Here is a 20158-nt window from a genome sequence, read left to right as displayed (position 1 = left end):
CCCAAAGAGTTGTCAGCGGCAGTTGATATTTGCATTCAGATCAGCGGGCCTCAGTGCTGTTCTGGGAAACCAGCATCTAAATTCACAACACACAGGCATTTTATAGTTTTATCGATCTGGCTGCACTTACTTACTTAAGTCATTATTTACATTACAGAAAAGATCTTTAGAAAACCAGGGTAATATAGGGACTTCAGCCAGCCAATGGGGATTTGAGTTTAAATTGTAGGCTGCCTTTATTTTGTGCACGCCGGAAGGAGGTCTACTGATAACTAAGCAATATAAATGCATTTCACCTTGTGTCCTATGGGGAAGTCCTGTGTTAATGTGTCACATTATCTATAATGAATAATAGGTTAGAGGTATCCACTTCTCCCACTGAAAGTTTCTATCAATCTTCTGGACTTCATCTAATTGTAGTGCAGCCATGGCCTTTGCCCTATGACTGCACACCTGTGCAGCAATGGACCAGAAACAGATGATCAGATGCATTGAGGAGCTGAGAGGATGAGAGGCAAAAACACTGAGATTCCAGTATTACAAGGAGTGGGAAGGAACTACTAATAATGGGGTGTGCAAGGTGTGTTTACAAAGCCATGCAAGATTTTCAGGATATCCAGGTGAGGTAATGCTATGGCAAGAATCTAGATAGGAATCATCAGTATAGGTTACACTGAAAATATGCCAATACACAGACCATCATTGACCACTGTTAGACACTCCTGTGTTCAGAGTTCAATAAAGACCTTATGTATGTAGGTTGGTTCACAAAGCAGTTGGGGTTTCTTGCACAAATACCTTGCAAGCACTCTCAGTTTTGTGCTGTGATCATCATTGCTAATGAGTCATAAAAACTCTTGCTTCAATAAATAAAAGATGCAGGAGCACTTTTACAACTCTGCAAATGTGCTTTCCTTTTCAACACCCTGCCTGGATTATGTGTCAGCTGCCGAAATGGGCCCCTGCCTGAGTACCACCAACTATACAACTGGAGTGAGGACCCAAGTGGGGGTTGCAACTTGCATGGCCTGTACTCCTGTTGTTGGATAGTCAGAGAGAAAGGGAGTGGTGCAGTAATGGTCTTCAACCACATTTCTGTCTTGACTAGAGAGTCCATGTTCTGAAACATTTTATTTTGGGAGAGCTTTAGAAGTACTACAAGTATAACAGAAGCTTACAGATACTGGACTTCATATGTGTTTAATGTGTACATTCATCCTACACTCCCAATTTTTCTGTTATTTTCTTAGTAAGACGGTTGTCAATGTGTCCACTGACTTTGTCCAAAGTGTCAGAGGGTCTGATAAGGCCATATCATAAGTTAAACACCCTTCGTCTCAAGTGAACCATATTACAAAATTGCTTTCTAGACCACGCAAACACTTTAACTCATATCCATCATTTAGGTTAACTCCGAAGCTGCAGACTCCATCAGTGTCGAGCCATCTGAAAGGTTTGGCCACGGCGGAGACAGAATAGTCTCCGCCATGCCCAAACCGTGGTCCGCTCGCATCTAAATTCCACAGGTCGAGTTTTATCTTGGTGGTAAGACTACTCTATCGCTGTTGCAATGAAGTATATAAATCAGGGTCTTAGTCAGTGGAATAAAAAAACACAACCCATCACTGAACGGAAACAACGCTTTCTACATCTAATCTCCACCCATCCATGAACTCTAAAACACCCTCACAGGACTAAACTCCACACATTCCTGAACCTTATAACTTTTTCTGGCCATAAACTCCACTCCACTCATCCCACCTTGACCCCTAAATCCGCTCATCACCCAAAAAACTGCACCCATTACTGAGCCCTAAAACACTAAACCACTCCTAAATTGCAGTCATCATTGAATCTTAAAAGCCCTCATCAGCCCCTAGCTCTGCCCGCCCGTGAACCCTAAAAAACCCTCAACATTCATGGACTCCACCCATCCCTGAACCCAAAAAACACCTCACCACCGTTAACCTCCAGGTATCTGTGAATCCTAAAAAACGCTCACCACCCTTAAACTCCACCCATTCTTGACCCCTAAAAAGACCTTAACACCCCTAAACTCCACTCATCCCTGAATCCCACCTACCCCTGACCCTGAAAACCCATCTTCCCTAAACATCACCCACCCCGAACACAAAAAACCCTCACTAGCTCTAAACTCCATCCAAGTTTAATGTAATTTGGGATTTTTCCTTAAAATTATCATCCCTTTAAAATGTTTCCCTATAATCGTCAATGTATTGTATTTCCTTAAAACTGTCTGTGCTAAAAAAAAATCGTTTTTCATTGATTTGGTTTTCTCCAGTGTGGTTTCTCCTTTTCGTTTCCCATCAATTCACATACATTAGTCACTTTTATTTGCATATATTGTATATGATTATTCAGAGTTTAGAAGTTTTGGGGAGAATTCGCGTTCATGTAAAATAGTATTATATCAGTAGCACTTTAGATCCTCCAAAATGCCTTTGTGAATACACCCATATACATATATTTTTAAAACGTACCATGATTGGTTAGAGAAACTACTTGTTGGTTCTGAGAAGGAAAATGCAATTTCCAGACAGTGGAAACAGATGGGAGGAAAAGGGCCCACATTCCTGTATGGCTAGCACCCTTCTCTTTAGTGCCGGCTAGCACAATCGGTGTGGACGGAGAGCTGGTGGGGCTCTCATTGAAAATACTACAAAGGAATTGATGCCTGTTCAATAGTATCAGCCCAGGACCAAGCATCAGCAAACTTGATGAATGAACACTGTGACTCTTTTTACCCATTAGCACAGTAGTAGTTTTATCTTTGCTCCACTTTGATAGAACTGCCTTCATCACTGCAGTCTTGCAGCTAATGATGACTTGGAACCTTACACTGCACACGTGGATTTTAAGTGAACAGTATTTGGCCTGCTTACTAAAACAAGCACTGGCAAAGGCAAAAGGTGTGGCTTCGACAATCCTGCAATAGGTATATCAAGTGTAAAAATAATACTAAGTAAAGTTGCTGCTGGCTGAAAGTCAGGCTACCAGATGTTGTTATCATAACATTGTTGTGCAAACAAGTATATGTGATGAGAGTGACTTTGACCCAGTCGTTGGGTTTTTCAGCCAGTATCACTTTGCATGCCAAAAGTCCTGTTCCTGACATGGGATCAGTTGACAAACAAACTAAGGCATTATGGAATACCCTTCATGGTTGTTCTTATAAGCACAACTTAGGTTTTCAAACTAAAATTCCACACCACTCTTCGTTGTACTCTGTAGGTATACACTCACGGATAAGAGGCGGTCTCCACGAAGTAGCATCCACTCAAAGGTGGTGCTCAGCTTGGAGGGTCCCAGGGGTCTTCCAGGTCTATACATGTTCTACAGATTCTGCTTGAATCGTGTGGCTCTTTAGCGCAGAAGTGAATTCATTTATTAACCATATCCCTTGAGTTACAAAGAACGCCAGTGAAGAGTGTCGAGAAGGCGGAATAAATGAAAGTGAAACTCAGCACAAAGGATTTTGGGTATTGTGAAAACAAAAAATGTGGGAAGACAGCAAAAGCATGTGTGGGTTTGTTTATAAATATTGCCTCGACCATATTTTGAATGTTATTAACTTATTAACCATGAATTACAGAGGACATTTGCATTCGAGGTGGTGCTGGCAAGGGTAGGAGCAACAATACAGGGCTCCGAAGCTCAATTTCTATCCAAGGGTCCAACCCTTCCACCACACTTTTCTTACTGACTTACCAGAGGCTGTTAAGGAAGTGGTGGAAGGTACTAAGGAAGGTGACAGAAGCACAGGAGGTTCCTGCCAGCTTAGACATGCTGGGCTGTGTTCTCACAGCCGTGTACTGCCTGGTGATCCCGGCTACAATGTTGTGGTGATGGATCATACCAATGGTGAAGATAGTGGGAGGGTGGTTGTACAGTGGGTGGTGTGATTCATTCTTTGTCAGTGGGTCGGTGAAGGTCAGTTCAGCTGCATTTAGCATATTCCGATCTGGCCTTGGCTTGGTCTTTGACAGCTGGCCGCTGGAGGACCAGAGCCATAGCAGGTCAGGAGAAGTCACCAGAGGTGGCCAGTGCTGGACGGGCACCATCGATGGAATTCGATCTTCCTGCGAGGTGTGCCGGAAAAAAACCAGGCCAGTGGAGGGTCAATGGTCAGTGCAGGCAGTCAATGCACATGGATGCCTTTCAGCCATGTTCGAGCTCTATAAATCCACAAATTCTTTCAACAGTTCCACCCTAGAAATCTTTGATCTTTTTTTCTGTTGGCCTGTCGCTTGCGAGCTGAACTGCTCTCCATGCTGACACGTTGACCAGTGATCTGCAGGTAACTTGTGTTTGGAAAAGGCACATATGATAGCAGGGTCCCTTGGTTCTTACCTTGCACCTGAAGATTCAAAACAATCTCATCTGCTCCCCAGTTGTTGGTGGCGACACAGCTGTAAAACCCAGAATCCTCTGCTTTAACGGTACGGATGATGAAGCTGCCATTGGTGTAAACACTTCTCCGGCCATCAATCGTCACTAGACTGGGTGTTCCGTTACTACCTCACAGGAAACAAAATTCATAAATTAAAGAAATTACAATCAAAACTAGTCGGAAGAGGGTGAACACAAGGCAGGGCCAGTTCTATGTCTATAGCCTGTATAACAGTACCAGGACCAGACAACAACAGTATAGACATATTAGAATTTTTACATTTTTTCAAAATAGGGCAATAGCGCATTTTTGTTTATAATTGAGTATCTCTTGTTTCGTTACAGGCTATATTTGAGAAATTATTAAATTAAATAAAACCTTCTTTTGCATTTTTTCAAAAAATGATCCAAATGCAAACTTACATATCTTCTGACACTTTTAAGGCACATCTATATATAGCTGGAAACCTAAATGATTTATGCAGTAGGAATAGATCACAACAGGTCCAAGCTCTATCAGTAGGGCTGTGTTCGTTGATTATATATCCCTGCACTTTAAAAGCCTTGATGAATGTTTGCCCCCCTTCATGCTCATTTAATAAATTTTACCCTGAGAAAAAAGCAGAGGGCACATTCTTGATGTTAAATCCCCTTTAAGCTTTCTTTGATATCAGAGATTAAGGCCCTGTGGTTCAATGTAAAGAGCGACCTGGTAAGGTGAGGGACTTCGGCAGATATGGCCATCTTGCTTCCTGAGCCACAGAAGGCAGAAAATGTGTGAAGCGTTGTGGGGCAAGGGTACGTTTCTAAGGAGCAGTTAGGACAGAAAAAGTAGGGTGCAAATTGAATTTGTTTGGGAGAAGTTGTGAAGTCATTACAGAGATTTTTGAAGGATGTTACGGGGAAGAATGGAGGCTGTCTGCAATGCTTCTGAGAAGTACTTGGGGTTATTACTACTGATGATGTCTTGAATCACATAAATTTGGTGATGACTGCAGGCAGCCCTGGGAGGTGGCGTTACCCTTAACGACATCCGGGTAAAATGCTGGTAAGCAATTCACAGTGTTAACGTACAGGCAGTTATTGACATCTTTTAATCATGTTGGCTGCTTACAAATCTTCCAGATTTCTTCTAACATAATTTATAATTGAGTTAGCTGTCTTTACATTTTATGACTAGACCCTCCCAGCTCCTCGGTCGAGCAGCAAAAATTCCACTTCAACCCCCTCCACAGTATATATTTGATGTCATATTAGACCTTCCATGGTTGCTGTGACCACTCATATTGCTATGTGCTGCACTCTAATGTGCTTTACTATGAGCTATGATTTTGGAAAACCCATATGCACACAATGCCTGTGACATGCAAGGAGGAATAGAGAATCCTTAATGATCGTCAATAATCATCAAATTAACACATTCTTTAGTTCACGCTTGTCTTTCAGTCTTTGAAAAGCCAGTTTATTTCATGGTGCCATACTCTTAGATATTTTTACTGATCACAGATATTCCAAATCCTATCTAAGTTTGAAGAGGTGTCTTGAGGGCAGACCCTCATTGGATTTAGGCCCCAAGCCTACACATTTCAGACCAATTTGAACTTGAGACTAAGGGTGTACCATAAAAATGCAATACTTAGCCAAGGTCCTTTCATTGACCCAATGCTCTGAAAAAGACTGGGCTTTCCTGTCAAAGTCCAAGAGAAGGTGATCTCCCTTCCTAGAAGAAATTTCAAGTCTTATTTACTTCCATGAAAGCTTCCTGCATCTGGTAACACTATGGCTTGACCTAAATGTCCATCCGCTATTTCTGATCGGCATAATTCATGTAATGTTCAAATTCCTGATGTTCCCTGCCCATCACTTCACATTAAATGCATTATGATATTCGAGTGAGTTAATAGTACCATTGTACACATCTTTGTAAAGGACCTATATTTGAATTCAGTGGATTGATCTAATCTTTCATCCTTTTGAGGTTCATAAATTGGGTACCCTTATGTAGGGTTCTATTAGAATTTATTATCAGGGTCTTGAGAAATCTGATTTTACGAAGGCTTGCCATGGATTTTGCTGTATGTTTCTTTCTAGAGGAAGCCAAATTCACAAGGATGCTTGGCTGCAAACCCAAGAAAACCAATGAACACTTCTCTTTGATGTCCATGTTTCTTCAAACAAATGGACCATATGTGGCACTGCAGTGCTGTCTGGCACTGCACGAATGGGTGGAACATCTACATGGCCCCCTTGCTACCATCGTCAGAAAACAAGGACTCAGCATAGTATCCTACGCTGATGATACCCAGCTCATCCTCTCCCTCACCAAGGAACCCAACATCACCAGACGCAGTTTCCAGGAAAGAATGAAGGACGTCGCATCCTGGATGAGCAGCAGCTGCCTGAAGCTCAACTCGGAGAAAACGGAAGTCCTCGTTCTCGGATCCACCCCCTCTGCCTGGGACAACACCTGTTGGCCCACCGCTCTCAGCAACCCCCCCACACCCACACCCACAGACCAGGCCCGCAACCTTGGCAACATACTTGACTCCTCCCTCACCATGAACCGACAGATCAACGCCGTATCTTCCACGTGCTTTAATACCCTCCGCATTCTCCGCAAGACCTTCAAATGGATCCCCTCCAAATCCAGAAAGACCAACACACACGCACTCATAACCAGCAGACTGGACTACAGGAACGCCCTCTACGCCAGAATCAACAAATCTCTACTCCTCAAACTCCAGACCATCCAGATGCCGCAGCCAGACTCGTCCTTGGCATCCCATGACAAGATCATTCACCCAGCACCTATGAGACCTCCACTGGCTTCCCGTCGAAAAGCTGCTCACTCACGCCTACAAATTCCTCCACAACACCAGACCCTAATACCTCAACGAAAGAATCTCCTTCTACGCACCCAAGAGAAACCTCCACTCTGCCGACTTCACCCTGGCTGAAATCCCCCACATCCATAGAGCCAGAACAGGAGGAAGAGCCTTCTCCTACATCGCAGCCAAGACCTGGAATGAACTCCCCTCGGCATCAGATGATCCCCCACACTACAAGCATTCAGGAAGAGCCTCAAGACCTGGCTCTTCGGATGAGCCGGAGCTGCTCGAACCCCACCCCCCCACCAGCACCTTGAGACTCTCACAGGTGAGTGGTGCGCTTCTCAAATCCCTGATTGATTGATTGATTGACTAATTGACAGCTAATAATGTTGTTAGGTAAAATGAGGATGGGCATACTGACTTTATTATTAGTCTCCTGTATAACCATCCAAACATTCAAAATGGCGGCTTGATTGTCACACTGTGGTCGAAAAATGTGATGAAACGTATCAAGACCAATAATATTTACATTCTGAGGGCTTTAAGTTTCTGCGGCAAACTGCTATGTGCATTTAAGATTGTGCACTTCTGTTCCCACACTCTGCAGACCCTTGCTCTTACTTCCATCCCACTAGGGCCCGCTCTTCAGGTCACCCCTAGGGCCGTCCTCTATTTGTTTCCACACAACCTTGCCTGTTTGTCACACAATCTGCATTCGAAGGGTAGGCTAGAGATCCCCGTGCAGGGAAGTGTAGTGAGCGACTGCCCCCGCCTGCAGGAGGAGCCCAAGGGAATCTGTGGAAGCCCATTTCCTCACTTCCAAGGCCCACCCTAGGAGGGTGTCACCGCTATATGGAGCCCAGTCAGAGCACCTGCTTATGGTCTCTTGGCCTCTGCGTCTGCATCGTAGCACCGTGCACGCGCAAATGCAAAGGGTTCCATCAGTTACATGGGTCCACTCCAGCTGGCACATGAGGGCACGCCCACTTGAGATCATGTGCATTTAACATTGGAACGATCTGTATTCCTGAAGGATCTATATAGAAGTGTCTGCAGCCCCCTCTATAAAACCAGAGTGCCTCGGGGGTGCAAAAAGCTGGTGCACTGGGGGTCTTTCTATACTACGCCCCGTTTTGAACAGCTTACCATATTGTCTCAGGCTGGATTCTGACCTGATTCTGTACTTTCTCATGCTGGATTCTTAACTGATTCTACGGCACTGAACTTGTTTACACTCATTATCTGCATGCTCTGCCCTTTGTACCTTCCATCACTGCTTTGAGCATCAACATTTCAGCATTAGAGTTCAACAATACCTTTCCTCCCAGCACATGGCAGAGCTGCCGAGCACAAGAGGTTATGACCCTCAGCCTTGACTTTAGTGCCCAGCCCTCTCCTGCCTCCAGCAACGCGGGCCATTGTTGTGGATAACCAAGTAACCTTGCAAGCGGGCTTAACATAGCAGAGAATAATTAAACGCTTCACTTCAGTGCAAAGCCTTTGCACATTCTTCACTACAAGGGAATACCATTCATGGAAACTGCTTCCCCCCGAGTGCCACCCGCTTCCTCCTGTGGATCTATGTTTACTTCGCATCTTCAGGCTGCCTTAATTCTGCTGGGGACCAGGCCGTTTATTTTTAGAGCTGAATCCATTGACCTTCCTGACTCCTGGGACGCGCGCGAGGTTCGGGGAAACTGACGCGACTACCTCCAGCTGCCAGGTTGATTAACACATTCAGATCCGCGAATACCTAATCGTCGACAATACCCTCGGTATTTCACTGAGGAGCCCGCGGTGCGTCACTAAGGATGAGAGAGCGCAGGGCGGCGTGTAGAGCGTCTCTTCTCTATGGGATATTGGTGCCGGTGGTTGCGGGTGGTGGGCACTGGTGCTCATTTTTGGTGAGGAAAAGAGAGATAGTAAGAAAAAGGTAGAAAGAAAGAACGAGGACGAGAAAGATAGAAAAATATTGCCAATTGGAGAGAGCACGGATGCAAAAGAACATAGGGGCATATTAACAACAACCGGCAATAATTATCGCTGAGCGCACTTAGCGCTAGGATAATTATCGCCGGCTAGCGCCGATTTTTATCGCTGAGATAGCGTGCTATTAGCAATGCTTATCTCATCAGCGATAAAAATCCTAGCGCTAACTGGCTAATGTGAGATTATCGCTGGAAACCCAGCGATAATCTCACGTTAGCTAGTTGATAGGGCCTCACAAACTTAGCCATGATATCCACCTTCCATAGGATATCATGGCTAAATCAGTCCTGAAGCAGGCGTAAGGAAAGTAGCGATAACAGGGGATATCGCTACTTTTCCTGACGCTATGCTTCATAGCGTTAGGCTTGCTGATAGGAGAAATGTCGCTTAGCGACATTTCTCCTGTCATGCCAGGTCAGGAACGCCCACTTTGCATCTCATTAGAGATGCAAAGCTGGGCGTTACGAATCCTGACGCTAAAGCAAGGTTTCACGCGTTAGCGTGACCTTGCTAATGAGGCGATAAAATTATCGCCGCTTTTCGGCCAAAAACGGCCGCAAAAGGGGCATATTAACAAGGCGGCGCTGAAAGATTATCGCCGCTTTTGCGGCCGTTTTTGCCCGAAAAGCGGCAATAATTTTATCGCTTAATCAGCAAAGACACGCTATCGCATGTTTTGCTGACTTACCGCCCGTTTCCAGCACGCCTAACTTTGCATCGCTAATGAGATGCAAAGTAGGCGCGGCTGTGACACCAACCAGGGAAAATATCGCGAAGGCAGCTTCGCGATATTAACTAGGAAGGGTAGCGATTATTTAAATAGCGTTAAGTATGCCTTAACGCAGGAATTTAACGTCTGTTAACTTCCTGACTAAGGCATACTTAACATGGGGGATGGATTCTGTGGCTAAGACCACAGGCCCTATCATCTAGGCTATCGACGTTTTCCGCCATGGAAAATGGCGATATCCACACTACCTCTAGAATTTTTATCGCCTCGGCGATGCGCGTTGTTGATAACGCGCTAACCGGGCGATAAATTCCAGAGATAGCCGGCGATAAATATGCAAGTGCTAAGCACGCTTTGCGATATTTATCGCCGGCCCTTGGATATATGCCCCCAAGAAAGAGATAAAGAGAAAGGAAGTGCAGGGTGGTCGAAGAAAGAAGCATAACGTGGGATCAAAATTCGGGAGCCCTTTATTCGACAACCCCAGAACTCAGTGGCCGGCTCCTAACAAAGAATTTGGGACCCTACACTTATTATTTATTCATTTTTTTGGACAATTTAAGTACAGTTTATGGGACTCTGTCATCCCCGGTAGAAAGTGCTTGATTATTGAATATTTAAAAATAATTGTAAGTGATATATGGAGGTCTTCTGTCCCTCCTTTACCCAGCACCAGTTCATCCTTTGCTAGAACTGCAGGTGGGGCATTATGGAGACACATACAACAAAAATGTACTTGGTCTCTCCTTGATATATCCATCCTTCTCTCCTTGGGGCATATCAGCAACACCCGGCGATAATTATCGCTCAGCGCTCTTAGCGTGAGGATAATTATCGCCGGGTAACGAGGATTTTGATCGCTGAGATAGCGTGCTATTAGCAACGCTTATCTCCTCAACGATAAAAATCCTCACGCTAACTGCCTAACGTGAGATTATCGCTGGAAACCCAGCGGTAATCTCACGCAATGTGGCGTTAGCTTGCTGATAAGGACTCACAAACGTAGCCATGATATCCACCCTCCATAGGATATCATGGCTAAGTCAGTCCTGAATCAGGTGTAAGGAAAGTAGCGATAACAGGGGTTATCGCTACTTTTCCTGACGCTATGCTTCATAGCGTGGGGCTTGATGATAGGAGAGTGGCTTAGCGACATTTCTCCTGTCATGTTAGGTCAGGAACGCCCACTTTGCATCTCATTAGAGATGCAAAGCTGGGCGTAAAGAATCCTCATGCCAAAGCAAGGTTTCACGCGTTAGCGTGGCCTTGCTAATTAGGCAATAAAATTATCGCCGCTTTTCGGCCGATAATTTTTTTATCGCCTGCTTGTAAATATGCCCCCTTGTTCTTCCCCTTTGAGATATGATATGCTGATCTTCCATGAGCTCCTTTTCTAGGAAACGCCTTCCTCATACCGCTTCACCCGCCTCCCTCCACAAGAGCGCAAAGGCGCACGGGTTCCAAAAGATGTCACTAGCCTTGTTGATTCTTAAGTACCAGAAGAACTAGGGTAAGGCAACATCTTCCCAATTGATAGCTGTAGCACAGAAAGATAAAAAAACACTATTCCTGGGGAATTTAAAAATGATGAGGTCTAAACTGGTGCCACAAATTACACTGAGTGAGTGAATGAGCATGACCACTTCCTGGGTTTCTCCCGAAAATGTTTTGAAGAATGGGGCCAAGTGGCATGCTTTACATTATATAATTCTTACTTGATCCAGTTAAAAGGGCCTTTTGTTTAACAGGCAGTTCTGAAGAAGCAGTGGTAAATATTTCAATTACTCATAATGGCTCAAGCTAGGTTGACCCTCCAAAGGGGCATTTGGGGGAAGAGTGGTGGCACTCTTCAAGATAACATTGAGTTAATTCTGCATTCATTAGTTTAAAGCCACAGGAAAGACAAGCAGTGGAAACAATCTCGCCATGGAACTGTTCCTGAGACCACAACAGTGGTGCTACACAAATGGTGGGATGCGTCCCGGAGCATGGACGGGGGAAAAATCTTGATCAGCCAAACCCTGCTGTGGCAGGGCCGCCGCCTTGCACACACAGCTTGACTGTCGGATTTGCTAAGTGGGATCGACTGTCGGGATTCGCTAAGTGGGATAAGTCTGGCATTACAACCCTTGTGGAAGTGTTCTGGGGGGGGGGGGGGAGAGGCGATGAACATGTTCCTGGCCCACCAGACACACTTCTCCCTCTCCAGCACCCAGTTCCACATAAACCTGCAACTGAGGTGTGTCCTACAACCAGATAAATCCCAGATCCTTGGCCTCCCCGAGCGTAGCCCCCTAGAGGCCAGGGTGCTGATGGGTGGGCTGGGGAACGGTGGCATCTCCCAGCTGTACCGGACTCTAGTTATTACCGCTTCAGATGGTATCCCCTTTCTCAGACAGAAAAGGGAGGGTTGAGTTGGGCAGCTGGATGACACTAACTGGTGATTGGTGCAACTGGCCCCCTACAATATAGCGATATCCTTGAGGCCCGGCCTGATACAACTCAATTATCTCCATGACACCTATCTCACACTGATCAGCTCTGGCGTGCCAGTAGAGTTAGCACCCTGGGATGTCCCTGTACCAAAGCTGACTTCTTCTACGTGGTGTGTCAATGCCCACACTTCTACTGGCAACAAATTATGACTCCACATCTGCATTACCCTTACACCCATTCAGGCACTTCTAGGCTTTTTGGATGGGGTTGGGAATTCTCAGGGTGACCAATCTCTCTTTGAGATGCCAGCGGTGGTGGCGAAGCGTGAAGGTGGCTGAAATTAGAGGTCAGAGGCAACACCCTCCCTTTGGGAGTGGAAAAGAGGAATAGACTGGTGTGCACAACTGGAAAAGCCCATCTATGTGGCCAGGGGTTGCCCGGAGAAACACTCTCGGATATGGGGCAAATAGCTGGACTTTTATGCATTAGACGCTTGATGTCTCCATGAACTATTGTCGTATGACGGACATGTCACATGGGGTACCGGTGCACTTGTTGAATTGTTATTGTGTTACGCTGACTATTTAAAAATCAGTAGAATTGTTTATTAAAAAAAAGTCAATGAAACCATGGCATGAGGAGGGCTATATGATGATGATGATAATGGCCAGGCATATGCCCAAACATGCTTTCTTAGGTTGCTGGGTAGCTCTGTTTCCAGAACATTCGGACGATCTTGCCTAAATAAACAGCACAGTTGTTTACTTAGTACATTAAAGAAGCAACAGTAGGTTTGCCATTGATGAAACCACTTGCTAGTCACATTTATGAGTTTATCAACCTTTTTGACCTCAATCAATGGTACATTTGTGCTGATGGCTGGTTTACATCTGGGAGTGAATGGATAGAGTCTTGAGATAACATTCTTTAAAACCAAAAGCCATTGAGACTTCAATGATGAGAATATGCCTAGGATGTTGACTGTTTCCAGTGGAGCAAGTAACCTATCAGGGACGGTGATGTCTTCTGCACCAGACCTCACTCCGCTTCCATACGTATGACCAATAGAATCAGCTGTGTCAGAAATGGAGACTCCAAAAATAAAGACTGTACCAAAATACCTTAAGATCAACCTGCTTGCAATTACATGATGACGAGATCAGTGGTACCTGGAAATGTTTGTGGGAAGAATGCTTGTAGGATCTTTATTTGTTGGTATATATTGTTGTACTTTAAGCATTGAAAGGCTATCACTCCAAAGTAAGCGGGAGCAGGTCTCATTGAAAGGGTTGGAGGTTCTTGGTTTGTTTCAGGAGCTAAGATGGACGCTCTGATCAATGTGTAAAATAAGTAAGTTCAGAGGACTAGAGCTGCTGAATGACAAAGCTGCCTCCCACTGATGCTGCCTGGTCTTGGTTCTACCTTGTGCCTCTTTCTTCCACGAACCTACACTTCTTGTCTCTCTATCTCACTGTTGCAGGATCTTTTTTTTTTATCCCTACTTTCTTCCATTCTCAATCTTACCCGCCTTCTTTCTCCTTTTGTTCAGTCCACAAAAATTAGTCTCGGGTTGCACCTCCCGCAAACACCAGTACAAAGTAAGGAGTCGAGATACAAACCACCACAGATCATGCTAGTAACACGCACACGGGATGGTACAATGCAACAAAAGACATGATTGGAAAATACAGCAGAGGGATTTCTAAAGGGATCTATACATTTTTCCACTCTATGCAAATGAAACCACCATCACCAGATTGGTCATTTTTAAAGGTAAGAAGTGATCGGCAAACAAACTTCTGGAATGTAGTGCTGTCAATTTGTCAAAGTTACTCATATCATGTTAGCCTTAACACCAGTGATTGCTCCAGTCCTCATGCTTAAGACACATATGCAGCGGTATTCTCAACAAAATAGTGTATGACATAAATATTGTGCTCATAATAGTGGTTACCATTGGGTGTAGATTTACTATTATTAACTCCAATACGGTGATATATTTTGGTAAATGATACTTAAGGTGAAATATTTCTGTCAGACAATATTTTGGTTAAGATGTTCAGGTACAACACCAATGCTGCCCCTCAAAGAGTCCCTTCTAGGTTGTACAATACGTTGCCGGTTACCTATCCTTCATCCATTTGACTGTCGGAGCAGGTTCCCCGACTGCCTTGCAAGGGAGGACGATGTCCCGCATCCAGGGAGTTGTCACCGTGCCGCTGAAGGTCAGGATACGCGCTGGAGCTAGGAGGCGAAACAGACCATATTGTGTTATAGGCGGAATTGGCCTAGGAAAGGTCATTGGTCAGAACAAGACTTATTACAGCCTAACTAGCCCTCCCTAGAGTGGCAAAAAAGGACAGGAAATACACTATATCAAGCATCCTAGCAGGATTTCATTACTTACATTCTAATACATTCCTACAAAGCAGTCTTTCTCTGTTTTCATTGTTTCACCACTGACATCATTAAAGATATCAAAAATGCCTCGTATTTCTATCTCAGTTAGGTTCTCGGATAGCAATAATTATTTTAATTTTGGTACTATACTGTGTTGTTTTTCATTTGTATTGTGCAACAGGTGCCAAGACTCTAGTTTCTAGGCGCGTGTACAATGAGTGAGCGAAGAGAAATACAGCAGGCAGAAATGATCATAAGTGTACAGTTAAACAAGTATGGAGATAATGAAGTGCAGTAAAGAAAGAAGAGGGAACAGAATAATGTTGGTCAGGGCTTTTAAATGGGCCGGGTCCTGCCGGTGCTCAGCACCGGCAGTTTTGAAAAGCAGGTGCTGAAACGGGTTCCTGTAGGGCTCTCCATTGTTGCCCTCACCTTCAGGGTGAAAAAAACAATCTTAACTTTGCAGCAGTACCACTCTTCAAAGAGACTCGTTATAGTTCTTTCAAGTCTCCTCATCTAAGAAGTGAAGCATTTTCAACATTGTATACAACAAAGCAATAGCTATTGCTTATTTATCTTATGCAAGTTACAATCATTGACAAAGTCAAAAATCCTGGCTTTTTGAAAGTGTAATGTCACTTGTATTATATATCTGGATGCAAGGACAGAAGCAGGAAAATACCAGTTGGGCGGCACACTGTGCTAAGCACAGATTTGTAAGTTACTGTGCTCTTAAGCCACGCCCTTAATTACATCAGCCACGCCCCTTAGAGAGAACCCCCCTTAGAGAGAACCCCCCAGTTTTTTCATCCAACCTAAAGTCCTGGTGTTGGTGAACATTTAATGGTATAAAGTAGACGAGAGGGAGGTGAAAGTGGAAATTCAAGGGTGAATGTCAGCTGATTTCAACAAGCTGTTCATGTGTGCAGCTGATGTAAAACGTTTTTAGGAAAGGTTATATTAAAGAAAACCTTAAACAAAGAGACACACACTATTCGTTTTTAGGTCTCGCCTGACCCAGCGGATGCGGTGGTCTGGCGAGACTTTTTGAGAGTGCTCCAAAAAGTGCTACCAGGCCAGCCTGGAGCTATAGTGCGTGAGCGCGCGCGCGCGCCGCGCTTGACCGCGATTACTTTCACTTTCGCGCCGCACGGCCGCTTGTTTTCAATTGGTTATTGATCTCTCAATTGATGCATGTTCTTCCTTTCCACCCCCTTTTTAACAACGCCCCCTACCGCTGCTGTATTTTTACGAGGGCCAGGCAGCTGCAAAATGCTGGTGAGCCACTCGCTTAATTTGTCTGTGGGCATTTGTGTTTACCATCTCCCTTTATTTTGCCATTCTAACATAGCCCATTTGCGTAGTGATGCATGTGCAACCACGCGTACAAAGATACACGCATACACATCAGCAACCACCTTAGGACGGGCTCCCTTTCATAGAAAACCCATTCCAAAATTGACAACTATACAGGTGCATGCGTATTGACGCATGCTTTCACGCCAAAAAGCCCTTGTAAAACCAAATGACCTGGTCTTTTAAAGTGGATTCTTACTGGCTTTGTCAATGCTTGTTCGTTTCTTCCAATTTTTGTTCAAATACCTTCATTTCAGAACTCCCTGGAGAAAGTGTCACTGTTTAAAAGTATTAAATTAAGATAAATATATTAAAATAATAAATTTCTTGCTGTAAAATATACTTTTTAAATTACTACATTCGAAGTTAATTATAACATTAAAAATAAGGAAAACTGCTTGTCAAAACAGAGTTATTTCACCATCCAAGAAAACGCTGGCTGAAGGCTGGACCACAGCCTTGACTTTGTAAAGTGGAATCATGTATTTCTACAACGTGTAACTGATATGTGGGCTGCGACTATGCTATTTCAACTCGCATTCTCACTATAAATGTTCTGAGTAGATATCTCCCTACAGGAAAGCGATAAAAATGCAGCATTTTGACCGTATACAAAGGTCTGAGATAAATATATTTGTTTTAATCCAGCCAACAAGCTAGACACAAAATAGGTAAATTTATAAAGCATGCAGAATTAAAGCCGCATACTCTACACTGCTACAGAATTCACTGTGTGCACTATACACAACGGGATTACACTGAGCAAGCGGGGAAAAAAGGTTGGTAAAAGAGGGAGCACCCCTCGACGGAAAAGAAATGTGGGTTGGAATATATATCGGGTCGCTGAAAAGAGCAGCTAACACCCACACTGGGCGGGGCGCGTCTTCAAAGTAAACAAGCATTTGCAATGCAATAGATCTCGCATTATAAAAGTGTGAGCAGTTGGCATTGCTAATAATAATGCAACACTAGCTATTGGCATTGTAAATGATAATGTCATTTATTTATGTGTTTGTTTTAAAAAATAGATAAAAAAGGCATTGTCATGAACAATGACAATAGCTGAAACTTTTGAAAATGCGAGACCTATTGCATTGCAAATGCTTGTTGTTTATATCATCGTGTGGCATGATGCAGCAGCAATTTGGGTTTTGATCTAGTTTACCATTCCAAGATGGCGAGTGCCCACCTTGGAGAGATAAATGGTAGGCATATCAAAACATGGGCCAGAGTTGATTCAAGAAAGGACTGGGCTGACAGCAAATTACACCTGCCAGGCCCTGCAACAAGACTTTAAAAAAGCTACAAACACAAGAAGGTGGAGCAACAATGGAAGGGAAGTGGAGAAGTGGGAAAGTAAACGCTGCGGAGTGACAGGAGTAATGGGAGTTAGCAATGGAGGAGATGGATGTGTAGGTCTTCAATTTAAAAAAATGCCAACGCAATGAGAAGGGGCAGGAGGAGCAAAGATGAAGTGGGGGGGCAGCAGAGAAAGTGTGGGGGGAGGGGATGTGAGGGCGAACAAGCACATGGGGAATAGGTTTAGGATGCAGATATATTATTTGTGTGTATAACAGCATTGCCTGTCTGAAATGAATCACTCAAAGTTTTTGAGCAAGTCTTAACTGTGTCTTCAGGTAATCGTGGCCAGTGTCTTCTGGGCAGCGGTTGTGAATGGCAGAGTACATAGGAAACTTGCTTGCAGTTGCATCAACATGTAACATCACCCTGTGTACACTGCTGAGGAGCAAGCTACATTCTCCTTCTACTTATCACCCCATTCTCCAATCCTGTGCGACACCCTGGGCTCAGTGCTGCATTTCACCCCTAGCTCCAACACTGCATGCCTACCTACCCTCCATGCTGTATAGGGCTCTGTGTGACTGTTAGACTGGATGCCTGTATGCCTGTTGTCCTCTGAGCATCTATGCTTGTTTGTCTACCTGTCTGTCAGTGTGGATAACATGGGGGTCTGTATATTTATTTGTCTATGTGTGTGGATGTCTGGATGCCAGTTTTTCAGTGTGGGTGAGTGCCTCTATATTGTTGGCATTTCTGCATGTTTATCTCTGTACCTAGGTGTCTGTGTGCATTACTACCATCACATCAGCTTGTCGGTGTACATGGGTGAAGTATGCCTGTTGGTCTGTGTGAACATGCATGTGTAGATCAGTGGGGGAGGTGTTTTACCATGTGCATGCATTACATAAAACCTCTTGGCTTTGTCAGTGCTCACTGGTGCTAACACCCTGTTTTCTGCGTTTCTTTTTATTGTGTCATCCAAAGACGTCAATGCATGGAATTATGAATCTTGATTAGTTTCAGCTCTAGTTTACAAATACTTTGGTATCAGGATCATGTATATATAAAATGCACTCACATTTTCATATGGACTTATCACAGACACAATCATCATCAAAATAAAAGGATTGAGTCTATCTTTTTAGTAGGTGGCATAGGGGAGGACTGAAAGTGGCATCTTTTGAAAAGAATTCTGACTTCTAAGGCATGAGGAGATGTGGCCTAGTGGGTGAAGCTGCTGCTGCCTTTGGATCCAGGGAACCCATGTTCTGATCCCAGCCTTGGCGCTTCACCCAAAATTGTCTATATGTGGGAAACCAATTCTCCCTGTGCCTAAAAATTTGAAATGTAATGTGTGCAAAACGTATTTCTGGTATCACCACTTGATGTACACGATCTTGTAAATCATCTCCCAACCCCTCACATAATGTACAGCTCTCCTTGATTCATAGCTAGGTTTACGCTACACCAATACATACATAAGTACTAGATGGACTTTTTTATCAAAGAGGGCTTCCTTCAAAGATCAACAACCATGATCTTAAATCCCTAATCATATTATAGTACCACCAGTGTCTGCAGAAGCAAATATGGGCACTTAGTTTAGAAAATATTTTAAAACATTGTTCAAGCAATTTACCTTTGGCCACAGGTTCAACTGTTATGATTTCACTGCTGTTGCCTCTGCCTGCAGCCGTCACCGCCATCACCCAGATGCTGTACTGACGATTCCGACTTAGACCAGGGATCCGGTAGGAGAAAGAGTCGGGAGAAGCATCAAATTCACTGATGATCTGCCAAGAAAGAGAGAGGAAAAACCCAAATGAGGAGAGAAAACCTCAGAAAGAATCTTCTAAACTTTTGACTCAACTTACACCTTAGGCAGCCCCGGCCAAGGGCAGTCGCTTGTAGATTGGATAACACTGAGAATATGTTGGTAGAGGACACAACGGTAAACACAAGCCAGTCTCAAAGTGATGGGACAGAGCAAGGGGCACATTACCCTTACTACCTAGAGCCATTTTAGCTCCAAATAAACATTCTGAGGACAACTTTACCAGTCTTCGATCTTCAACGGCACATGGCTGCAGTCAACGCCTAAGTCCAATCGCACCTTGACTATGGAGATGCTATATGTCTCACTGCCCCAGCCAGTCTCAAAGTGATGGCACAGAGCAAGGGCCACATTACCCTTACTACCTAGAGCCATTTTAGCTCCAAATTAACATTCTGAGGACAACTTTACCAGTCTTCGATCTTCAACGGCACATGGCTGCAGTCAACGCCTAAGTCCAATCGCACCTTGACTATGGAGATGCTATATGTCTCACTGCCCCAGCCAGTCTCAAAGTGATGGGAAAGAGCAAGGGCCACATTACCCTTACTACCTAGAGCCATTTTAGCTCCAAATAAACATTCTGAGGACAACTTTACCAGTCTTCGATCTTCAACGGCACATGGCTGCAGTCAACGCCTAAGTCCAATCGCACCTTGACTATGGAGATGCTATATGTCTCACTGCCCCAGCCAGTCTCAAAGTGATGGGACAGAGCAAGGGCCACATTACCCTTACTATCTAGAGCCATTTTAGCTCCAAATAAACATTCTGAGGACAACTTTACCATTCTTCAATCTAATCTTCAACGGCACATGGCTGCAGTCAACGCCTAAGTCCAATCGCACCTTGACTATGGAGATGCCATAT

General features: G+C 44.3%; 1 protein-coding gene across 2 annotated transcripts in view; it reads right to left on the bottom strand.

The window, feature by feature from the left end:
* Positions 1-20158, bottom strand: part of DSCAM (DS cell adhesion molecule) — a 1046690-nt gene that overhangs the window by 165375 nt on the left and 861157 nt on the right. For both annotated transcript variants that reach the window (XM_085621230.1, XM_085621231.1), the window contains exons 21-23: positions 19094-19247; positions 14523-14640; positions 4372-4535 (exon numbers count right to left, since the gene is read on the bottom strand). In XM_085621230.1, coding sequence (XP_085477356.1) covers positions 4372-4535; positions 14523-14640; positions 19094-19247 — 436 coding nt within the window. The remainder of the gene's footprint in view (positions 1-4371; positions 4536-14522; positions 14641-19093; positions 19248-20158) is intronic.

This window comes from Triturus cristatus, chromosome 8 (assembly GCF_964204655.1).
Source record: "Triturus cristatus chromosome 8, aTriCri1.1, whole genome shotgun sequence".
NCBI classification, from domain to species: domain Eukaryota; kingdom Metazoa; phylum Chordata; class Amphibia; order Caudata; family Salamandridae; genus Triturus; species Triturus cristatus.
This window is presented reverse-complemented; position numbering and strand designations above follow the sequence as displayed.